The 25,803-nt window shown below is 40.5% G+C and overlaps 1 protein-coding gene across 6 annotated transcripts in view; it reads left to right on the forward strand.

Moving 5' to 3' along the window:
- Positions 1–8,286: 8,286 nt before the first annotated feature.
- Positions 8,287–25,803, forward strand: part of LOC139633366 (brain-enriched guanylate kinase-associated protein) — a 60,907-nt gene continuing 43,390 nt past the window's right edge. For 2 of the 6 annotated variants that reach the window (XM_071498995.1, XM_071498999.1), the window contains exons 1-2: positions 8,287–11,192; positions 11,484–11,549. Coding sequence is in view for 1 of the 6 variants with exons in the window: in XM_071498994.1 (XP_071355095.1) it covers positions 25,070–25,426 (357 nt within the window). In the remaining 5 variants the exon portion in view is untranslated. The other 4 variants (XM_071498996.1, XM_071498997.1, XM_071499000.1 and 1 more) reach the window with 4 other exon arrangements.

Raw genomic sequence — 25,803 nt, forward strand, 5'->3', positions numbered from 1 at the left:
ACAGTTTTTTTTTTGTTTTTTTTTTACAAATACATCATCTTGAGAAGACGTTTTTGGTTAAACAGGTGTGTAGTTGTGCGGTCTAGACAGTGAGAGCACAGGGGATACATATATTAATGTAAATAAGCAGCAAATCAATGTTTTTTTTCCAGTTGGTTCGGGGTTAAAAACAGTACAAAGGAGCTCCCATCTCACACAGAATCAGCCTAAAACGAGGACACGTGCTATAAACAGACAGGCCCGGGCAGATGTGAGTGGAGTAGAAATGGATAAGTCTCTGATAATCTTTTGACAGGTCTCCAGTCTCATATCCACTGGTTCAGTTTCGCTTGCGTGTTTATTTTCAAACCTCCAGAGACGGAGCTCATACACCGGGCGTAGCATTACAGCAGTGATGTGATTCTCTCAGATCCACATCAGTCAGCCCTTTTTAATGAAATGTCTCAGGTTTGTAGGTGCTTGAAGATTAAAGTGAAGAAGTCATCCATCGATTTTTTTTTTTTTTTCTCCCCAGTATTCATCTCGTCTCATATCTGATCTTTTATCCGCTCCAGTCCAGGTTGCTTCTGGTTCAAACTGTATATTGTACTTACTGTATATTTTGGTCTAAATGTGACTGTTAAAACTGAGAGGATTACCCAGTTCGTCATTAGTCAAGAATTAATCAGCAGTCAGTGAGGTATAAGTGAAGCTGAAGGGAACATCAAGGGAGCGCCAAAGTCCTCATGGTTCAGGCTCTGTGTTCATGACAATCCGTCCAATAGTTGTTGCATTATTTCAGTCTGAATCCCAAGAGCCACACAAAAAGCAGAGGTGTGTATTTCCTAGTTTTCTTATCCTTTGTGATAGTAAACTCAGTATCTTTGGGTTTTAAACAGTTGAGCTTTCTGAACATGTGAATTTTGAACAAGCCGTTTTTCTCAACCCCCTGATATGACCCATAGGAAAAGATGGTGATTCGGGTTAAAATAAGTACTTCTTCAACATTAGACAATCTTTGTTGTCAACATGGTTAACGATGTTGAACGGTCAAGGATAATAGAAACAACATGAACTGCTAACTTTCACATGGGAATCAAACACTGCTCTCCTGTGTTTCGTTGACCCATTAATCCACCCCAACCGCCTTCTGGCGTGGACTTTCTCGCTCTATGCACCACTTCACGCACTTTTCCCTTTGCTCCTGTCATAATTACTACAGCCACTACATGTCGCCTAATAAGAAAATGCAATGATGGGTCATAATAAACTGCTGCAAAAACAACCGACAGGCTGGTTTTTTACAGAACGGTCTAATTTTTCACAATTTTCTGTCTGTGTGTGTGTGAGTGTGTGTGTGTGTACTTGTACTTGCTACATAGTAAGGACCAAAAAAAGGATTTTACTAACAGAGTGAGGACATTTTGGGAAAGTGAGGACATTTTGGCCGGTCCTCACTTTTTGAGACACCTTCAAATCACATTTTGAGGGTTAAGACTTGGTTTTAGAGTTATGGTTAGAATTAGGTTTAGGTTAAGGTTAGGTTCAGGGTTAGGATTAGGCACTCAGTTGTGATGGTTAAGGTTAGGGTAAGGGGCTAGGGAATGCATTATGTCAATGAGTGTCCTCACAAAGATAGAAGTACAAGTATTTGTGTGTGTGTGTGTGTGTTTATGTGACCCGTAAAGGTTAAATCTCACTGCAGTCAGACCTCATTTAAAGTAATTATGCATCCGCAGGGAAGGGGCATTTCACCCGATCTCAGTAATACAGGAGTCTTATTTATAAACTCTGTGAAGGTTAGTCCCACACTCAGCAGTTCCTCCTCTCCACACAGGTGAGGAAACATTACATGCCACAGGGGCACCATTAGATCTGTATATTACCAGTGTAGATTATTTCATTTCAAGTCCACTGGAGATTGGAACTAATTTCACCTGAATTCTCGGCTGGCAGATTCAAAATGTGGAAAAAGTCTATCAGCACACTCTCTGATTAAAAAAAAAAAAACAAAAAACCCTACTCTGTCGATATGTGTCAGCCATGCTGTGGGTTTAGATACAGATCATTTCATTCAGCCTCTCAGTTGGCACACAGTGGCTTGCAGGAAATGAATCTTGAGTATTGAATTCTAAACACAATTAGCTGGATAATAACGCGTGATGTGGCTGTCCAGTTCCTCCCTGCCTGGTGGCTTTCAGGCGGATCATTAGACGGGATGGATCATTGGACAGGAGATCATGCCAGGAGGAGAGCAGTGGGGTTCACTCACAGACACGATACACAACATTAAACCTGCCATCCCGCAACAACTGTCCATCATACAAACAAACACACATGTGCATTTAAGGGACAGGCCTGCTTTTTTAAAACTGATTACAACATGTGTAAAGTACATATATTTTACATACAGGCTACTGGAAGAATATTTTCTGGACACCTACAAGTTAGGTGAAGGGGAGAAGTTTGTAAATACAAACGCAATTAGATGAAACCTAGAAATAAATTACACCATAATTACTTTTTTAATTACGCAGTACGTATTAAGTTATTACAGGGAATATAGGGGATTAACATTATATTGACTTTTATTGTGTTTGCCTCACTATTCTTTATACAACATGTCTCCAGTAAAAGCACAAAATAAATGTATTTGCATGAGATGATTTGACACTGGACCTCAAAACTACAGTATATTATTTGATCATTATTTTGAATCATTGACCTTACCATTTCATAGATCAGCTGCATTGGAACAGCTTTCTGCCCAAGTAAGAACTATATATGAAAAAACTTTCAACAATATAATTTCCCAAAGTAAATTCTTTTTTAAGTAGATACATTTTTGAATAAATGACAGTAACTAATTTCATTGCAGCTATTACCACTGTTACCCTCCCATGTTTTCCTATCTTTCCAAATAATGTTAATATTGTACCCCGTAATTTACAGCTGTAACTATTTATCATTTAGTGGGTACTCATTTTTAAAATGAGCTTTAAGTGTGATTTATTTTTACATCCCTCTTCAACACAGATGTTACCCCTTTATCCCCTAACATCTTTTGTGCTTATATTTGTCCTGGTAAATCCTGGTGCCCAATAAGTATTTTCATTGATACCTCATATGTACTAAATAATTAAACAGTAATTTGAAGTAATCGAAAGCATTAGCAAATATCTACCACTACATTGTAGACCACCCCATGTAGAAGAGCTGGGCTTAAATTGTACAAAAGACCTGAAGCTACGTGCTGCTGAATCAGAGAGGGGTATGTAGCGCCTCGTCACTTCAAAGGACTCAGAATCACACGTTGAAATCCTCCACAGTTGATAGACAGGGGCAATTTTTTCAGTCAGTTTGGTCTCTTGACACAATTTTCACTGTCATAAAGATTTCATAATATCCCATGATTGCAGGACAGCATCATTATGCCAGCTCTCACTCCTCCTATCTTTGTGGGTGACAGGCAGAGAGGGAGGCATGTGTGTGACATGTCGGCTAATTCTATTTTCTGGCTTTTCAACTTCCAAATACATGCCGTAATTAGTCACAAAGGAGAAACCTGCGTCTGCCTTTGGGGATGAGTGACTTATTTAATTGCATGGCTAGGTGAAAGGTGAAAGATGAAATGGCGCTGTCACATTCTCAGCGATTTGGCTCCTCATTTCTTTCCTTTCTGCACTCTGAGCCTCATTACATTAACTTCAACAGCTGGGATACCTATGATTGCCAGAAAGGGTGTAGGAGTCATTGTATCTCCTTCAGTAAGGCCCCTAGGTAGTTCTGGTACATGAGCTCTGGAGGAAAGGTGCTTTTAGCACCACATACCAATGACAGCATACACACCGCAGTTCAGGTGCACTCGCACAATACATCAGTCTCTTTATTCTCAGAGTGCTGAGGAGAGAAACAATACTTTTACTTTCTAGCCTGTGTACTCCTGCAGAAAACTGGGAGAGCACATTTCTCTATTTCAAATATACCAGTTATATGGAAGGTGGAGTAGAGACGATCTGTTTCCTGCTGACTGGCGGCATACCATGCATTTTCCCGGCACTATCCTAAGGGCTAACTGCTCTCTTCCTCAGCCTCCAGGGTGCTGGCAGAACTTCAAGCACCTTCAGAGCCGGCTTTCATGCTCGTGTAAAATCTGCTCCAGAATATCCTCGAAAAAGAAAAAAGGTGAGAGAAAACTTGGAGGGCAAAATATTAGCTTCAGCACTGGCCTCATTTCAAGTTCCTGCATGTATCAGCAATTAAAAAGTCAAATGATAGCAAACTGATGGCGTTGGCGGTATTAACAAATTGGGAGGCTTATCAACCGTTTGAAGGCGATGAGCCATTTAATTGCTATATATGGATCTCAAGGGTCATACAGAATGATTGATGTCAGATGAGATGTCATTTCCCTTACCGCCTCTCTTGTCTGTAGGTCAGACCCTCTGCCTTGTTAATGGTTAGAGTCACTTGAGGTTACACATCCCTCTTCTCTTCCTGCAGGACATACTGAACCTGGCTCAAGCCCCTGTCTTACGCTGGTGTTACATCAACTCAGAACTTTAACTGGGTGTGATTAGTCTTTTTTATAAAGTGAAGGGTTTTTTTAATCTCCTTTTTTTATAAGCCTACCTCGGAACAAGCTGCTCCTCCAGCTCCAGAGTCTGGAAACCAAACTACCTTTGATTTTCTGCTGCAACACTTCACTTAATCTGCAACCATTTGTACCCAAACAGCACCCTCATACTTCAAATACAAGCAGACAGTTCACAGGCTGTGGGGGCATCCTTTAAAATATAAAGGAAGTAAATAAGAGTGCTCCACTGATTGGTGGCGTGCCACTTAATATATCCTGTTGAGAGTAAACACATCGATATGATGTGTCTAACGTCGGAGTTGCAGACAACAGTGCTGTATGTGGGAATGACAATTTAACCTCAGGCAACCTCAGCCAGAACCTTGATTGTTAATATTAACATAATTGTTTTTTATTAGGGGGGGGGGGTAGTTTCAACACTGCACAGCCTGATTAATTGATTTTTGTTTCAGTATATTTAATGGAAAATAACCATGTAAACATGCAACATCCCCACAGTTAAAGTCAATCACATCACATCACGTAGCTGCTGACCACAAACACGGCAGGAGGCAGAACCATAGCGATGATATTTGTGGAATTTGCCATCTGCTTGGATGGTGAGCCAGTGTGTAGAGATGTTGACTTAATTTCATTAATGGAGATAGTGTGGTCGTTATCTCCATAGCAACTGTAGCCTCTTATTGTCAGGAAAGCATAAGGTCATGGGGGAAGCAGATGGACAAGACTGATAGTTTTCGAGCGAAAGGGAGCAGTCAAAGGGAGAAACTGAGGCAGGAGAGAGAAGAGAGAGAGTGAGTGGGAAAAAGGCAAACGTAGAGGAATGACTTCACCTGATGCCACCTTCACCTGATGCCAGTTATTCCCGTCTTGTTACCATGGTAACAGGAGGATGATGCTGTCTTTTTGGGCTTGTTGCACCTTGCCATTAGCTTGCATCATCAAGAAATAACAAACACATCACCTTTTCACCCTGAAAGAATAGAAATAGTGTGATATCCAAAAGTGACAGAGACACAGAGGGTTATCAGAGGGAGAGTTACATACATCAAATAAAGCAAAAAACTGATGCTGCGCCGCTCTGTATGGGTTCTAAGTAAAAAGTAAATGTGGTGAGTATTAGTCACAGCACAAATTGATGTCCTGTTAGCAGTTATTTAATGCTTCGCTGGCTCTTAGTAAAGAAACTGATTCTCTGAACACGCTGGTGCACAGAGAATCAGTTTTATGTTTTCCATCTCATTCAGCTCAGCTGTTAATGGATCCATCTGTTTGAAATCCTCACCAACTTCACCGACTTCAATTCTATAAAACTGTATGTGTACTGAAGAGCTTACTCCCCTTCTTGCTAGCTAAATGGCTGTTTTGTCAAATTCTTTTATTACCTTTTTGAACATCTGCGTTGGCATTTCCACACAAGTGTTTGTGTATATGCATTCATTTCTGTTCGCCTACATTTCTTTGTATGGACTGTATGTGAGTGTCCATGCAAAGATGCATGTATGTTAAAGTGTCTGTCTCTTAGACTGGTCTCTAAGGCAGTTTTTGCAGACTTATCTAGAAACCTAAGGCTGAAAGCAAAATTGCACAGGCGCTGGTTAGAGCTGATAGCCAGGTACTGAAGCAAATAAATACCAGCGCTGACAGACAGAATTGTTAAAAAAAAAAAAAAAAGCCCACAACACTTGCTGACTGAATTTGCTTGCTATAGACTAGTTTTCCCCAGACACAGATTAAACACAACCCCTGGCACCACATTTTGTGATTAATGTCGCCGATTGATCGAGGTCTGTGAATTTGTAGGTGAATGCATTGAAACCTTTTGTGCCTCTTAGTGCAACGATAACATAACTCTACCTCTGTCTATACAGCTGGCACTCCTTCAGCTTTATTTTATTAATGTGAAGGATGTTTATGTGCCTTGGAGCTGCACCACTGCCACTGCTGTGTATGTGTTTGCCTCAGAATATAATGGAGATTAATGGTGTTGTTATAGCGCCTGGTTTGTTCTCCCCCCACTCTTTGTCTTCAACTTCTATCCATTACCAACCTGCATCCTATCGTGGAACACATATAAAGAGTATTAAAAGACACAGCAGAGTGGGAGGAAAGCAGGCAGACAGAGAGGGGAGAAAAAACGCGAGCTAACACAACAATAACAGGAAGCCTTCAGTGATACTTAAAGCACCAATCACTCACTCAACCTGTTCACCCGTTTTCCTGCATGACTCATCTCAAATACTCTGACACCCCCTCTCACACAGAATATAAAAGCAATTATTGTTCAGCTTGACAAAAATCTATAATGCTGTATAGCGCGTCCTCAGGCATGAGACGCTATATTTAAAACTGCTCTCACTTCTTTGAGAAAGAAACACAATGTGCATCCTGCCCTCCTCTCTGTCACCTGATCGTGTCCAAGGCCCGGCGACTGCCACTCATTATGATGAGACGAACATTTTTAAGCAGCAGCACTGTTTGTCAAGGCTGAGGTAAAAGCATCCATAAAGCCACCTGCGGCTGCTGAGAAAGTGGGCGACAAACATAGGCAATCAGGGGTAAATTGTACGGTCCGGGTTAGTGATGGCTTCAAGATCAGCGGTTGTTTGGTCTGGGAAGCTGATCAGTAATGGCTGAAAGTGTCAAACTGAATTACATGGTACATCTTTCTCAGTACTTTTTAACAGCCAGGCTGAGATGAAGAGAAAACCTGACAAGAAGAAGAAAATTGTCCTTAAACTCTGTTTATGGTACATCAAACAATAGCCAGAATAAGGAGATGAGTAGTTGTGCAAAAACACCCCAGGAAACTGCATACTTCTGCACACAGTCTCACAGCCGCCCTATAATGTCTCTTCAGTGAGCTATTTAAGGCCTAACCGTTGTTGCCTAAAGGTGCAATCAGTAATCAGTAAAGTATTTTATTGGCTCTCTGCACAAATTGGCCATAATATCCCAGCAGGGTTTCACAAGTGCTGCTCATCAATGCCTGTTACCTCAGTGTCCTCTGAGTTCAGCAACAGGCAGAACTGGGCAGGCTCTGTGGTTTTACTGGGAATCCTCTCTGCTGTGTGGAGGCTGTGCCCTGGCACCTTACAGCCGTTTACAGCCGTTTACAGTGGCTGAGAAACATTCTTGAAAGAATAATTTGACATTTCTGAACAAATACAGTGAACAAGTGATGTTTTTAATTGATTTCAGCAACTCTGCTGTTGAATCAATCACACTGTGAAATATCGATGTGACTCCACATTCACATGTTGCTCGTTTAATGAAGACACATTTTCTGAAAATGATCATTATTTATTATTGATTTTCTGCCGCCACTGTAAACCGCTCTCACGACAGTCACCTGTGCTCCGCTGAGACGCAGTGGAGGAGAAAACACACACGGGATAAGATGCTGCTCCGCTCGTCTAATTGAATGTCACCTCTCAACAGAAACCTGTGGCTGCCAGCTCAAGGTTAAGGCTGGGTTGATATTGTCTCTCCGCTCGCTCTCGTTCACTACAGTCCCTTGCTATGAATTATTCACATGCACAGTCACAGCTGAAAAGAGGCCAACGCAAGGCAAGATAAACTCAGGCTGTGGATAAAACATTCTTCAAGGAAGCACATTCGCCTGTAGCGTTTATGGTGTGTTTTGTGCTTTACGAGGCCACTCTACCAGCTGTACAACATACTTATGGATGAGATGATGCCCAGTTCAGACGGTTTTACACCAAAACTGCTGCGGTTCACTGGCATTTAAAGATCGTACTCATGACCTTCCTGCAATTTTCCATCAGTTTCCCCCTCACACAGACTGGATCCAGATAACGAAAGTGCCAGTGCTCCTCCAACTGTAACCAACACGATGGACCTAATTTCCTCAATCATTTCCCATCTCCCATAATGCAACAGGACAGCCATTCTGTCAGCCCAGCTGAACTATACAAACAGCGAAATTACTGAACAACATGCACACCTGAATTTATTTTTCAACATCACCGCTCCACAGAGGATACATGCCCACAACAAATTATATAAAAAAGCTTTTCAGCCAATACAAAAATCTCAATGAAACTAACATCACCCTGGAGTAGAAGAGGTGTGTAGCAGAAGCATCCACACACTCCTTTTAGAGCAGGTTTATTCAACTTTATTACAGAAGTCTGTCTAGGGAAAGGAGTGAAACTGAATATAAAATGCAAACACAATGTGAAAACTGCTCTAAATTGAAAGGAAAAGGAGACGCAGGCAGATATGCATAATAGTGAAGGCACAGTTTGACCTTGCTCTACTTATTCTGTTTTTGTCGCTGTCTCTCTCTCTCTCTCTCTCTCTTTCTCTCTCTCTCCCTCCCTTTCTCTCTCTCTCTCTGTTTCTTTCACTAACGAAGTCTTTCACCTCTGCTGAAAAGGGAAGAGGTGAAAGAAGACCTAGTGAATGGACGGAAGCTGAAAATGGAGGTGAGGAGGCACAGGAGGAATTGGTTGTTCCGTAACACCACAGAGGGAAGAGGTGTTGATGAAAAAATGAGGGTGATGAAAAGCAGGGAGATGAAGGGGTGGCAGAGAGAGATGAGAGAGAGAGAGAGGCTGCTGATAATATAAAGCTTGTTTAGTGGAGTGTGGTCAGACCCTAGAAAGTGCAGTCACAAATCCTCTGGATGAAAAAAAAAAAAAAAAAAAACGCAATCAGGGGCAACAGTGCAGAGGGGGAAACTCACCTCCTGTATAGGCATACTGTGAGAGAGGAAAACAAGATGTGAACAGAATAAACGATCACACCTCTGCTTGTAAACAAGCCCCTTAAACTCTCCTGTTTCATGAACATTTTAAGATTTTTCAATTCGTTTTGGGATAAAGAAATTGCATTGAAATCCCTGAGAGGTCTGTAAAACAAAGATGGGCCTCATGCAATAATATCACCCCCATTCAATAACTTTTTTAAATCGATGGATCAGCCATTTTTTTAAAGTAAAAAATTTTACTGTTGCAAAAATGACTTGTATTCACTGAAATAATATTGTACCTTTGACATTAGACTAAATGCAATAACAGACGGAACGGTTCAAACTGCCTTTGACTCTTTTCCCCTCAATCACAACCACAAGTAAAAATCTTTGGAAGCTGTAATGCTGCTAGAATTTGGCACAATAGAAACTCCACAACTGCCGAAGCTAAATCAATACACAAATATGACCCAAATATGTTAAATTTACAATTAAATGAAATAGAGAACAGCAGCAAATCCTCATGATACAAATGAGAAGTTGGAAAACGATTGATTAAAATAGTTAGCAATTATTTCTTCTGCTGTTCTCCTAATCGATTAATTGACTTATCATTGCAGCTCTAACAGACAGTAAATGTCAGAGTAATGTGGTGCAAATAGAAATGATTGATGGTTTACTTCCTATCATTGCATTATGCCGCTGGCCTAAGAGTCTGTACTAGAAACACGATTACTCTACATCAAAACTCCCTCGACAGTATTATAATATTCTGAAATGTCAGTAAAGCCGGACAATATTATGAGGACATAATTAATATCCTCCACAGTAAGAACCTCAAAAGGAACAAAGGGCGGCGTATGACGAGCTTGTGGAGCTCCCCAAATGTGTACGACAGTTCAGGAGAGCGGTTTATATTCAAAGCATTTATTAAGCCAAAAAAAACTATTTCAATGAATTTAACACAATGTCACAGACTTCCATACATCTTCCATACAACTCTGCAATTTCTCACTAATTATCGTCAAATTTGAGCAAATATTCTGTTATTTGAGTTAGACTTTCGGTTTAAAGATTTCCTTAATTTATCAGTCGAAACAGTAAAACAGAAAATGTCCAGTTGTATCCTCACCTGACTTTTTAGCAATGGACATGCTGTGCGCTGATGAAAAGACTTCAGGTTGCACATTCTTAAGCAGTTAATTAAATTGAATTAATTAATTGGAGGTCTACAAATTGAGCGCTGTCTCTATCCTACTTACAATTACTGCCAAATGACATGGTTCCTTCCACAAAGCTTTCTATGAAAATATTATGAATTTAATGACCCAGAATAAAAAGAAGTTACCATGAAATCTCTTGGGAAATGTAAAAGAAATGTCTACCTCTGCAGAGTGACAACGGAAATGTCAGCCTTAATGGCAATTTAATTGAATTCCACTGTTTGATCTTGGAAGCCTAATAGAGGGCCCACATTTAGCCTGATCACTGTTCACGCTGACTGACAAGATGTTTAACATAATGATTCTCAGACGTCAGCGTTTTAAGCCTCCAGCTCTTTTGTTTGTTGTTTGGTTTTGTTTGATGTGAACATTTTCTCTCCAAAATGGTTCTGGCTCAGTTTTTGTCACTTCAAGCTTCCGGAGGAGGGGAGAGTGAAGATCTCAAAGATGACTCATAATGTGGATAGCATCCCATGCTGGGTTTTATGTTCATGTTAGCAGTCATCTTGACAATGAAGAAGCCATATTTTCCAAATGTCTCATTTTGGAAGGCAAGTCTTCAGTTTTGCAGACCTCCTAATGTTCTGCTCATTTCCCCCTCATTTCAGCAGATATTACAGAACGGCCTCGTTGGTTATGAAGGAGCGGATTCAGCGCTAACACACACATCCATCAGGTGCTCGATGAGCTTGTTGGTTTTTGTCTCTGACTCTGTAATCATCTTTTCCTCTCAGCGTGCGGTGCATTGCTTTGGCAGTGCGTCCCACTGTGTGGCCTTTGAGTGTTTCCTCAGTGCTGGCACGATGATGCAGAAGCATCACGGACACTGCTGAGTTTTTAACAAATTTGCGTGGAAAATAGATTCTGTTGTTTATGACTTCCCTGTAAATTTGACTGAGAATCAAGTGAACATACACACACTGCAGTCGTTAATGCTGTTATTAAATAATTTCCAAATCCTTTACAGGGTGAAAGCTGATTTTCATCCCGGCAGGAGAGCTGGAAAATAAAGTCCATCACAGCAGTGACACAGGTAGGATCCTTCTTGCTAACCGCTATACCCCCACCTCCCCATTCCCCACCCCCTAATGCTTCATTCAATTTGAATTCTGTATTCAACTTATAATCACACACCACACACTATATGATTAATGTGATGTGATTGTCTTCCGGTGAATCGCAATTGAAAATGAAAGACAAAGAGCTCAACGCCCAAGTAGAATGATAATGATCTTTACCGAGCATGTCATTTCCTTTGTCGTGTCTGTGTGTTATGACTTGAATGAAAAGACTGATTTGATTGACATGTAATCTAATTATAATATCTGCAAAGTTGCGACCATTTCACCATGTTGCTTAGAAACAGACAGCTCTGTGTGCCAAGGATGCCTTGTCAACTCCAATAACTGTATACAGTAGCGAAGATAATTGTGCAGGATTTAAATCGCACCTGTGTGAAAAGACACAATGTCATAGTGACAGCTATGGAGGAGGCGGCAATTCTTGAGAGTGAGACCTCTCTTAAATAAAAACAGTGATGATTAAAGCCTGCTCATCCTGCTCAAATACAATCCTAAATACCTTTGAGAGGTGACCTGCAAAATGCTCATGTGGTACAGTCTCACCTTTGTGTAATTGCTTCAGTATGATGTCATGGTGTTTTCCTGTGGGTGCTCATTATAGCCTTACTATACACAAACTCTAACCCACCCCTGTCCTACTCACCAGAGCAGAAATGCCACCCAACAGACTGACACCCGAATTAGACCAGAAACTGCCTTTCTCGGTCCTGAAGAGAACTGTGTGTGTTTGTGCAGTTAGTGGCTGAATGTATGGTTATGTGGGTGTGAAGCAGGAAAGAACAGAAAAAGCAATAAGGGATCTCATTAGGTACCTAAAAGCCTCAGGAATCAGGCATCTGATTAGTATGCCCTCTGGCATGACTCAAGAGCGGTTCCAGGTGATTTTCTTCTGAGCATTTAATTTCACAGGAGAAGCTGAGACACAATTCAAATTTGTTGACAGACTATCAGTGAGAGTTACGGCCATTTAAAAGCTGTGCATTTGCCATTTCACATTGCACAAGGCCTCCCTGATGTCAGGGAAAAGTGTATCCACAATCATGGGGTTATACATCTGCTGTGAGAAAATGCTACAGTCTGAGCTTCAAAGATTACAAGCAGGTTCTTTTCTGCTCCTGTGATAACACATTGCAAATAGATTCCACTCTCACAATATAAAAGACAGCAATGCAAAAAGGAAAGGTTCCTTAGAAACGCATGTATTCGATTATATTCAAATGCAGCTCTTTGTGTGCTTTCAGCTTCATGGCTGCTGTTGATTTGTGCACCTGAGTGGCACTTACAGATGCAACATCACTGCTTTGCAGCTGTAGCTCTGCACCTCTTGAGAATTTTTAATCCAAGGGGAGTGATGTGAAATAAATGTCTGTTTCAGTGCTGTGATGTTGAAGGATCGGGGCACAGCTCTTTTTGTTTTTACACTGGCTTTAGCCTCTAGTGGAGCTCATTAGGTTGATCCACTCGTATCTGTGCATTGGGAATTTGCATGCTCACAGAATCAGGCTATTCAGTCCCATGAGAGGAGGGCTGCCCATTTAAAAAGACAACACACTCCTCATAAATAATATAGATTGATCCTAGATTGATCGACTCTTTCTCCGGTAGAAGCCGAAGACAGGGATGGATGGTGATGTCAGAAGAAAGTCATGCCTTGGTTATCGCAGTTCACATTCTTTGGCACCAGAAACAGTAATGCATCCAGTGAGAATGTAATGAAATAGTGGGACAACATCTACTGATTTATTCTCTGTGGCTCTACGCTGCAGAGAAGCAGGGTCCAGTTTGGGTCCAGCTCTCCTGAGCCTTGCTTTTCTGTCCTTCTAATAGACTGGGTGCTCCTGTTCACCCTTTCAAAGATTTCTTTACCAGGGCAGCATCATGTGCCTCCCTATCAGTCAAACAGCAAGGGCTTCCTAACTGTAATAAAGTTGGCTGCTGAGATTCCTGCCTCCTTCTGGCTCACTATCAAGGGCCAATTGCATCTTTGCTCCCTGATCCATCAAAGTCTCATAATGTGCAGTGGTGGTGTGCCCTTTCAAGCAAAGGGTCAGAGTTCTTTATGGTGTCCTTGATTTCATCAGAGTGCAGGGGATGAGATTGATGATTTTACTGCAGGAATTCCCACCAGCTAACATGATTGTGATGCAGTTCATTCCTGGGTCTGCATATCGTCTGGAAGTTGGAATCCCCCCCCCCATGCAGGCCGGCTGTGTTCAGCTACTTACAGTTGCTGTGTTCAGTGTGTGCATCTTGACACTAAGAACAAGCCATACCTCAGCATCAGCAGGAGATTTTCACCTCTGTCATGAGCTATTTCATGGAACTGGCCCCAGTCTTTGTGTGGCATAGCTGCCCCCCCCAGGTGCCCTCAAAGGTGCAGGTAAGTTGTATTTTCTGGGTGTTCCACCACTTACTCTGGTCAAAACGTGTCATGTATTTACCGTTTTCAGATCCTCTACCGAGGCCCCTGCTGTTGAAACGAAGGGGGCCCAATACTCCCCCAGCTCAACCATCAAAGCTTCCAACTCAGCTTGGAGCTTTAATGATTGATGAACTTGCATGTGGTGGCGCCCATCTTTTCATTTTCTGATGATGACCTCTTATACTCTTAAATCTTTCTTAAATCCATGCTGTCAGCTTCACTGCATGAGATACAGGTATTAGGCTTCACCCACCAAACCTTGTTAGAGGGCAGAGAACGTTAACGACATAGCTTTGCTTTCAATTAGATATTATGACCTTCCATTAAATATCAGCTTATCAAAAGCAGGAGGGAGTTTTAGAGGCCAGAGCTTATCTATGCTGCAAGGTTACAGGTTATTAATGAAAATCTAGTCATCAGCTAGAAAGGTTCCTTGAGTTATCATTTAATTCTTTATCTCCAAGACTGACAAGAATCTATTAAATTCATGATGAATTGTAAAAAACCTTTCCCTGATTTTTCCTCTTGCATCATCATTCAAAATGTATTTAGATGATAAACCCCTTTAGATGCAGCATCTTGTTTTCAAGGAGCTTTCCCAGGCAACACTGAGGCTAACACGAATTTGAACAAGAATAAATAAGTACATAAATAAAAATTCTGTAAATTCCAACAATACAACAACACAAAACAATCAACATTAACAAGGACCTACATATAAGGGTTCTTCCACCCTCCCATACCACACCTACTACAGTTTATGCAAGTGTCATCTGTACAGACATATATGTATGTCCACAATTACATAAAAATATGTGTAACAAGTTTGGATTGTTGTAAATATTTCTCCTCACCATACAGTAAGCAAGGGGAACACCGAAGAACACAGTGAAAGTGTTCATTTTAAAAGGACTGCTGATTCAGCATGACCTATAGGTGTATTTATGCAGGTACAGTCCAGCAGTGCTTTGCAAGTTTTTAAGAGGTACACACATCCACTAAGAACCTGGAAAAGGAAAATGGGAGCTGCTCCTCTAAATTAGTCTCATGTTTCCAACAGCTTTTTATAATGCAGCTGTCAAAATATGACATGCAATTTACATAAAATACCCATCAACATAATTACATAGACATCTCCACGTGAATGTTTCCATTTGCTTTATATCATGTTGCACCACCCAGCGTTTAATGAGTGTTGAGTGTCTATTTATTCAGTCGATATGATGTTCTCTTTTGTGGAGGGAAGTGATGTGAATGAATAACATGATCTTATTAATGTACAGCCATGAATTTATTATGCCTCCGCACCGCTGACAGTCAGGAGGTATAATGTTTTCAGGTTGTCCGTCTGTCCATCCCATTCTTGTGAGTAACACCTTGAGGGAATTCAATCACATCTGGCACAAACACTCCCTCGGATTCAAGGGTGAACTGATTAGAATCCGGTGGTCAAATGTCAAAGGTCAAGGTCAGTGCAACCTCAAAAAACAAATTTTCTGCCATAATGTGATGACATTTTTTTAATCCATATTCACTGTCACATCATAATGTTCTGCAAAAACACATTGTTCAATGCTGAAACCCAGGAAGGAAGATTGTGACCATATTTCCTGCAACATGGCTGGTTGGCAGAGGCAGAGGCAGATATTTTATTTATATATTATTTTCATTTTTAATTTATTTTATTAAGTATATTTCATTTTCCACACAGTAATAGTGGAGTTGGATACAAAGATTTAAATTTAAAATGGAAATAATTCAGAACAACTGAACTGATTGGACATACTTTATAGAGAATATACACATAACTATCTCTCTGTCAATTCACAAGCTCTAATGACGAAAACGGACTCAAACCTTGCTTTTTTAAATTATTATCCTCAGTATGTTCTCTTTATCATTCTAATGCCATAAATGTTCTCATAATCTGCACAATTACCAACTTATGAACACCACTTGAGATGTATCCCTGTATGCACAGAGGATACAGCGTTATACCACCTTTATTCAAAAAGAGATAATTGGTCCCTCTGTGGCTGCACACCAGTCGTCACACTATATATGCACAGAGAGCCTCTGCTGTAGCCATGGTAACTGAGAGTTGCACTGATACCCCAATTTTATTTGAGCAAACATACATCAATAAAACCATAAAGCTGCTAGATCCCTCTGTGTCTCTCTCTCCGTATGTGCACTCTCTTGAAAATTCGCCTACTCATTATGTCCATCTGTTCACTTCATTTTTAAGCTTGCTTAAAAAACACATTCTTGCAGATAGTAACATGTTCACTGGCTCAACAAAAAAGACAATATGAAGATTTGTGGGAAATCTGGATATTAATGAGTCGACTCAGACTGTGCAGGTTTCACCAACGAGCTGAAGGTCACTGCTGAGAAAAATCCTCTAAAGCCAAAGCAAGATGAGCAGTGAGAGAGAGGGAGAAGGCTCAGTTACAGTCTGCTTCACTCCAGCACTGAGGTTATTAAAACTGTAATTCATGTTTTCTTACTGAGAAAATATGAAGTAAGAATATCACTGTCCTTTTCTTGAGGCAGTAATGTTGTGCAAATGATTGCCAGGTTTCTCTGTACAAATTAAAGGGACAATCTAGCAGTCAAGGAGTAGTTTGATTCACATTTCAGTCATATCTATCTATATCATTATATAACACTGGCATTATAACCATCCAGCTAAACACAACACCGTCAACTGTCAACTTAATGACAGCATCATTTAGAATCCATTTACATCGGGTATTAGTGGAAATCTCAGTGGATACACACGGACATCTTCCCACTCAAGATACTCTTCAAAATACCATCACTGTCACTTTGCTGTGCTTAATGTGGAACAATAAGACATTTGAGTCCAGCACAATAGTGGAATATACTGCATATTATTGTGCTGTCCCAAACATGTGTGGGCACAACATCTCAGCTGGTGTTAATTTACCTTTTTCATACTTTTTAAATCCCAAAAAATGTGTCAACAAAAATGTCAGAATGTCAAGATATCTATTTCTTTTTTTTTTTTTTTTTTTTTTTACAAAACAATGCAAAATCATTCTGTAAAAGTCATGATCAAAATCTTTGTTCGAACTACAGAAAGTTAAACTGGTTTTTTTTTCATTAGAATTGTAGACTTTTAAAAATCTATTAAGCCTGTGTAATACTGCAAATCTAATAACTTACACTCTGATTTAAGGGAACTTTCCTCTCCAGCTTGTATTATACCAGTCATTGTAAGCTCAAAGAACAGTTGATGACTTGAGCTCAGCACAGATCAATAACAATCTGTAGAAAGAATTCTGGTGTCTGAGCTGCACCGAACTATTTCTCATTGATGGTGAAATTCCCAGGAAACAACACACAAAAAGTCATAGTGCAGTTTCACATCTGCAGCTGCTGTACTTTCATTTAGCCATTATGTCTCTTTAATGTAGATAATGATTATAAGAAAAGTCCCACAGAGGAGGTTATTGTAATTATATAGCTAATTAGTGATAAACACACTCTAGCATTTCCTTTCCCCAGTGTGTAATTCACTTTTTGTAGTTGCGCCAGATGATACCAGCTGCCCTCGGGCCTCATTTACAAAATGGGTTTTGGCATCTTGTTTGAATCCCCCAAACTATCATTTCAAACTGTGAGATTAAAGGATAAAATGTCTCAAATCTAATTTTGTCATTAATAATTGAGTTAATCTTGTGATCTTTAAACGGTGAAGAGTCTTAGCGTTGGACACATTTTAATACTGTAATATCTGTGTATTCAAATTTCTCAGCATTACTTTCTGAAAACTCACTTTTTGCTCAGTGTTACCTGATTTTCAGAATCACTCAAGAAAGTATTAAACATAGTGTATTAGTGTAGAATAAGTAGTACAAATTTTACAGTATCTCTTTTAATTTACAGTCATAGTTGTGCAGATATTATATAAAGGAGAAAATCTCAGATTTTTTTTTTTTTTTTTTATTAACCAAAACTTATCCTACAGTTCTTTTCTTATGCACCCTGTATGCTTTTATAAATGAAGGCCTTTGCATCCTTGCAAACATCCTTAATCTCACCACTGCCATATGCATTCAGGCTGAACGCTGTTGCTGTACAAAAAGAAACTGTCTTCTTTAGATCATTGTCACAGCATAATAATTTCCATCTCTGCCAGTCTTATTTCTCTTGTTGAATATGCTGCGAGTCATTTCCATATTAATATTAATGAATCCTGTTCAGAAATATAAAGTGACCATTACCAGCTGTAAAAGATGGCACTGAACACTGATGACAGCTCTTCATCTCACGTTTCAGGATTTATGTCTCCATCTTCTGCAGGTTGTATTACACTCCTGGTGCAAAGCATTTTTTCCTCTGTCAAGTCACATCAGACAACATATATAGCTGCCTTTACGGTAGTAAGAGTAATACACAAACTAACACGTGTTTTCAGAGGAACGGCTTAGCAGCTCACCTAGCCACTAAATAAAAAGAAACAACAATTAATAAAAGGCAAACATTTGTAAATGAATCTGTAATAAAGAAGAAAAGAAAAACAAAAATACAACCAGACAAAAAGAAAATACAACATTTATTAGTTTAAAAAGCTGCTGGTACAAATGTAAATTGTTCTGTGGGCATCATAACCGGTCACTCAGCACACTTTTTAGGCTACTATAAAAACCTGGTGGTTTCCTTCATGCTGAGGCATGGTTTGAACGTCCTTGTTCTTTTTCCCAAAACTGTTTCAACATCTTGGGAGCCAAACTAATTATAGAGCCAGCCTTTTCAATATATTCATTATATAGCTCTTTGTTTGATCTTAACAGTGTAAAACAAGGAAGTGGCCACAAAACTCTGATTTTAAAGCTCACAACTGGCCTCAAAGGACTTTTCTGAGGAAAAACAAACCTTGACTGTATCTTTATAAACGTTTAAAACATTTTCTGACCACTTCACTTTTACATCTATATCAATATAGACTTTAACTTTGTGAAACTGAGGCATTAGTATGTTATCAAACAGCAGTTTTGCAGCCACCTGACTGTGTCTGTGTCAACAAGCAGTGGTACACAGGAGACTGAGTAGCGAGAAGCATCTCTATGTCTTACAGAAGCTGAGAGAAATTGATATGATTATTGTTTTGCCATGTGTGGCCACTAGAGAGCACTGTTGCATGCATAAACAATGGACGTGTGCGATTACAAATGGAGGTATTCTGCAGATGCACATAGCGTATAAGCATGTGAGTGTGTGAGCATGTGCATACACAAATATGTGCAAAAGTTGGTATGTCTCAGTTATGTTAATCAGACCTGTAACTTGATATCCAAGGCTTTCAGTGAACAGCAGTGCCATTTGTTTCAATTTGATGCTGCTTACCGTCTTTTTCTCTTTAAATGAAAAAGATGCACCACCACCACAGGGCTCCTCTTGACATGGAAATGAAAAATATTGCTTGTCATGGCTGTCAGGCTCCATATACCCGGCTCAGATGGTGCTGCTGACATTTCCTATAGGTGTCTGTTTTATTGCCTTGGCATTTGAAGTGAAAGCAGATCTCTCTGGCACAGAGCTGGACAGAAAAAAAAAAAAAAAAAGCATCTGGATCACAATCACTGTTTCCATGACAACATCAATGTTGACAACAGGGGGAAACCGGGGTCTGCCATTTGTGTGAGTGCTCATTAATGAGTAGAGAAGAAAACAACATGTGGGTACTAAATGGAGGTGGCTAAAATGACATTAAAGTTGAATGAGTGAGTGCTGCTATGCTCACAGTCGGCTGTTTCATCAATGTCTGATGCTGAGTTGAGCAGACGGACTCGCAAGTATCAGTGTGCACAGGCTTAAGTATGTTTGCAATGGGAAGGCTCACAGTGGGTCCTAATGCAGATTACTGCAGGCCTCTGTACAGTAGACATAACACCACAGCAAATAGCCATCTCTTGATTTCAGCTGAAAAATAAACTGCCTTGTGTGAGCTAACAGAACAAACTCTTCCAGAGGATAGCGATACTCTCCTGACACAAAATACATAAGAGTGGATAACACCACGCCATTTTCATGCTCGACAATAGAATTAACTATTAATGACCCTGAAGGCAGTTTGTTTTACATTTTAATAGGTTTGATTTATGGTATTGTAATCAACAAGGCCAAACATAAGGCACAGCAAATACCAAATACTTAGCAGTATTCCCAAACGGTAAATATAAAGCATTAGCAAGATGTCAAAGCATATCTTTTCAGCGTTCATCAGGCAGCCCAGCCGCTTGAAGGGATGAAATGAGGCATCTGATCTTTTTGTTTCAGTTGTGGAGGCTGTGGGGAATCGGGACACACTCAGAGGATATGATGAGTCGGCAGAGATCTTATTAGCAAAACCAGTGTGTATTATTCAAAGAGCTGGGGGATGCTTGTGTTGCTGCATCTGATTAAATTATTATTATCCTGTTGAGCTTGATTTGAGTTTTTGATAGAGCTCCTCTTCAACAGAGAACGACTACACCATTTTTGGTTCAAAATCCTCAAAGTTACTTATTCCAACCACCGTGACACAAATTTCCCCCTGTGGTGAAGAGTGAGCAAAATGAAGTCAATTCAATTTATAGCACCAAATCACAAAGTATGTCTTCTTTTCAGTTTCATTTGATACAGGATGTCAAAAACCTGAAAACAATTGTGCACAACAGTAAAGCAAAAGTATAGAAACAAGAAAGAGTCAACAGCCATGCTAACAGCTCATGAGGCTGTATAGGAACAGCAGCTCTTCAAGTTAAATGCTAACATCAGCATTGAAACTTGAAACTTGAAAATCATTGAGGGCATAGCCCAGTAATAGTAGATATGAGGATGTGAGGCTTAAGTTTATGATCAAATATCTGCAAAATTAAAGTACTGGGCAAAGTCAGTTGGATTTATCCTGTCAATAACATTAATATCTGCACCAAATGCCACAAAAAATCTGAGACCGAAGAGGTAGCTAAACAGACCAGTATTGCCATCCCCACCATGGCTTAAAATAGGCATGATACTGTATTCATAGTGTAGCTTTTAAAAAAGAATTTCCCAAATAACTCCCATCTTTAAAAAACTGTTAGTTATCACAACTGGTCTATAACTTGACCTTTTTTTCCAGATTTTTAATTTGTGTTCATAACCATGAGGCAAAGTAGCGCTTGCTCTGCTGGGTGAAGGGAAATGGGGACAAGATTTATTACAGAGCGGTTGCTCTGTGTATTGGTGATGAACGACTACCTCCTGGCTTATAAGCTAATTGTAATCAAAGCTCTCACCAGAAGAATTTTAAATTTGATTACTTAGAGACAAATAGAGCCCTTCAGAGGTAGTGCTTAACAGCATCAAAGTCACTCTTAACAGATCTGGACTCGCATCTAATTAGAAATTGTTGTCCAGTGAAAATAGAGAAGACCAAATGTATTCCTACACTTTAACATCCTCCAAGTTTTACTCTGGTCGACCCCAGGTTCTGTGTCTGCATCATCACTCTGCATGCCTCCTCCTTCAAACGCTCCTTTTTTACATTTTATTAAAGAGGGTACAGCTGTTGAGAGTGGTGTTTTTTCAATGGTTCCGCCATCTGCCATGTAGAGTAGCCTCACACTGTTAACTCACAGCAAGCCAGTCTTCTTCCTGCTTTGGTTGAGTACCCTCCTTTGTGTCGTAATCAGTCCTGCACAGTGTGTGAGAAATGATACCCGGGGACACTTAAAACAAACACATGGAAATATGAACAAAGAATAAACTAATGTTCTTACTGATGGTTTTCTTTTTCTACAGCCATTTATTGGCACCTCCACTAGCAGGATGGTGATGATCAGTTAGTTGTTCTGTCCATCTCTCACTACAACATTTTGGCTCAGAGCTCACTACAGGTCAAATTACCATAATATTTGATACAATGGATTTTGCAGCAATCTCTTATTGTTAATATGGATTTTTTTTTCTGTTCCTCCTGCATTTTTTCATAATGTTTTCATCAAATCACCTTTTCCTTTAAAGTTACTACTGGTATAATATCATAATAGTGTGTGGTGGGAGTAGTGGCATGCATTACTGCATTACACTATGGCCTACATAGTGACTTTAACAACATGTATCTCAAAATCAGTTGCTATTCTGTGTAAACTAACTGAACACAACTTCTGTGTTAACTGAACTTAAACTGAAACAGCCATATATGTCAGTAAAAAATCAAATTCATCCTCTCACATAAAACAGCTGACGACAAACAATTTAAGAGTGGATAATGTGACAACAAAAGTTTATTGCCATGGAAATTTCCCATTTGAATTCTGCAGTTCTTCACTGGTTTTAATGGGTTTAAATCAGATGAGAGAAAATTACCCTTTACTATGCACTTAATACTTTTAATGCTGATCTTTCCATTAAGAGTCTGTTAATAGAGGCAAGGTTTCATCTTTGCACTAACAATGCCATTAGTTGCTCTGTGGTTACGCAAGGCTGCTTAGGACGCTATTGATGTCCCACTTCCAAACCTTGCATTTGGTCACATTGTACACAAACAGCAGAAGCAGAAAAGCCACTGATTCAGGGTATGTTTGTTCTGTCCCTAATTCTTCCCTTATTGTCTTTGATTTTTTTTCAGTTCTGTTCTTCTTTTCTGAGTACATCCTGTATCTATATAGATGTGCTAGTTTGAGAACTCCTCTACAAGATGTTTTTGGTTGAACTTTTAGGCTCAGCACATGATATGTCAATTTGTGTTGTTCTGCTCTTTGTGCAATATATACCTTTTAGGTATTAACTATTGAGTTGTTGTTGTGACTCAAATAAAGTAGTTGTGTAAGACTTCAGTGAGTGTTACAGTATGTTCATGGAAAAAAAACTGTTGTACTTTGATGAACTACAAACTTGTATCATCATTTCACCCGAAGAGCTGATGCCTCTGATAGGAGTGGCATCTTTAAAGACCAGGTGTCTGGGCAAGGTAACATCTGCTGGGGAGGCTCCTTTTCATTCAAGCAAGAGGCAACAGATGTTGCTTCTGCACCACACCACCTCCACAGAGATGCTCTATCTTGAGACGAAAGAGACTGTGGGAGTGACAAATTAATAGTATTTCTTTTGGGACATGTTAAAATTAATGAACATAGTTTTACATGTTCATTTATGCACCCCAGCACAATAAACACAACAACAAACTACTAAAAATACCATGTGTAACCGATCAATCTGTGGCCACTTTGCTTGCTTGCTGCCCATAAAGCAGCTTTCACGTGGTAGCTGTGGTCAATATCTCTGACCTGGATATCCAGCAGCTTTCCAACACCATCTGTGTCGATACACAAATTCATTACAGATGATGCCCACAGACAAAGGATTGGTCGTGCAGTTGTTGATCTATAATGCTATTTTAAAAAGGAAAAAATAGAATTGACAGCTCAGCATGAATGGTGATGAAAGTAGGTTAGTTGACGTCCAAATGACTATCAGAGTCTAACCTCTTTGGGATCTCATTGTATACTGAGCTGGAGCAGTGAAAGTGTGTCACACTGCAACAGCTTGGGTGCACTGTTGGTGGCCTGGACAACTAGGGCAGACAACTGAGATTGGGCAAAGCCAGAGGACAGAAAAACATTGGAAATCAGTTCTACTTAGCCTGACATGGTCCACTTGTGTGTGTCCATTTCAGATGATGGTCTTAGACTCGAGTCTATACAGAAAGGATCACCAAAGAGTGTGCGAAGTAGGGGAAAGAAGGCAAATGACATGGCTACTCTGCGACGCCAACCAAGATCCAGGACATCCTCAACTAGACAGGATCGTGGTTCCTGTTCTTCCACCGCATCTTGCCCTGTCTTCTCTGGACCATACAGTGACCATGAAGAAGACCCTCCACTACGCCGACAGTCCTCTCCTCTACTCAAAGGCTCTCTTTCCAGTCTCCACAACTCTAGCAGTCCAAGTCCAAAAGGTTCCCTTTCTAGCCTCCAGGGGTCTATTCCCTGCCTCCAAGGATCATTACCAAGTCTCCAAGGATCTCTGGCCAGTTTCCAGGGCTCTTTACCCAACCTGAGTAGATCAGTGTCTCGGCTGAAGAGGCGGTCGCTGGGCAGCCTGGACAACTCAAGCCCCAGCCCCAGTGAGCGAAGTACCAGCCCTAGTCTACAGAGTGGCAATGGCAGCTCCAGTGATGATGATGGCAGTTGGGACACAAATAGCTGGAGCTCAGGGGCCACCTGCCTGCTACGGACTCCTGTTAAGCAAGATAGCACTGAGGCATCAGGGGAATCAGGTGGAAAGCCTTGCAACACTGACGAGGCATCTGGTACTGCAATAGCTGAGCCTGAAATAATTTACCAAAATCTTATCTTCTCACGCCCTGCTGCGAAGGCTGAAAGCAAAGAAGATTCTGCTCCTGAGAGGGCTTCCACAGTCTTAAGGAAAGACGCGGGAACTCAGAGTGTTTCCTCGCCTTGCCCGAGTAAAACTGCTGTTGCAGTCTCATGCCATCAGCGAGACGAGAAGACTGAGGACAGGCGAAAGTTCTCACAGTTTCTGAATGAGGTGACCTGCAGGGTGCTGAAATCTAACAGTGGTCCTCCTCAGCAACAACCCACTCTCCGAAACCGCCACCCATCTCCTTCACCACCACCCCCACCACCAACTCTATCTCATCCACCACCAACAAATACATTACATTCAACACCAATAAACCCACCACCACCATCTGCATCAGCAACAAACCTGTGGTATAGCCCAACCAGTGCAAACCTGCAGACCATCAAGGAGTATGATTCAAAGGACATTATCACTTCCATCCACCAGTGGAGCAAGACACTACCCAGCTGTAAGGTCTTGGAGCCCGGGGATGTGTTGAGGAAAGTTAAAGGGGAAAGTCACTTGTACCAAGAGCACGACTTGGAGCAATGTACGAAGATCCAGGCACAGCCCTCCACTGGAAGACTCTATTTAGAGACAGACATTGACAGAGTGAGGCGACTTGATGAGCTTGTAGCTAATGGCACCCTGGGGAAGGAGAGGAATGAGAAAGGACTGGAGAAGGGTATGGAGAGAGGGAAGGAGAGGGAAAACAGGATTCAAAGGGAGAGAAATGGAGGTTTGGGGATGGAGAAAGGGAAGGAGAGGGAGAACAGAAAAGAAAACCCCTGGGAGAGAGACAGAGGCGGTGAGAAAGGAAAGGAAAAGGATAAAGGGAGAGAAAAGCCCTGCCTGGAGAAAGACAGAGGGAAGGAAAGAGGGAGAGAGAAAGAGAAGAAAGTGGTACTTACCGGTTATGAGACCCCTCCTCCTCAATCAGCTTTCAGTGGACGGAATAACCCCTGCCCTGTCTTCAGCTGGCCAGAGGGATTTCCCAGAATGTCCTACAGGTCTACCTCACTGCCCAGACCTGTCAATATCACTGTGAGTACACCTACACTTTAAGAGTTGGTTCACCTAAATTTACAAAATACATATTTTCTCACTTATCTCTGGTGGTAGAGCAGTGAAGTTTTGGTTGTATTGCAGTGATTTGAGTTGAACAGAATTTCATTTGAACTGTTCATAACGGAATAAAAGTACATTTAAAAGTTTGACAATAACATTTATTTCAAAAAACAGGGTTCAAGGATTTTTGTAGTTCTTTGAACCTGGTTTAAATTTTAACAGAAATTATTAACAATGAGTCCTCAAATCCAAATCTGCAAAAGTGCAGGCTTATTGACAGTTAGCTGGATCAGGGTTACACACACACAAGGTCATGCTGTACTAGAAAAAAAAAATAAAACAAAATAAGTTTT

The sequence above is a fragment of the Trachinotus anak genome, unplaced genomic scaffold (assembly GCF_046630095.1).
Source record: "Trachinotus anak isolate AG129_WGS33_773 ecotype Australia unplaced genomic scaffold, CSIRO_AGI_Tana_v1 ptg000015l, whole genome shotgun sequence".
NCBI lineage: Eukaryota > Metazoa > Chordata > Actinopteri > Carangiformes > Carangidae > Trachinotus > Trachinotus anak.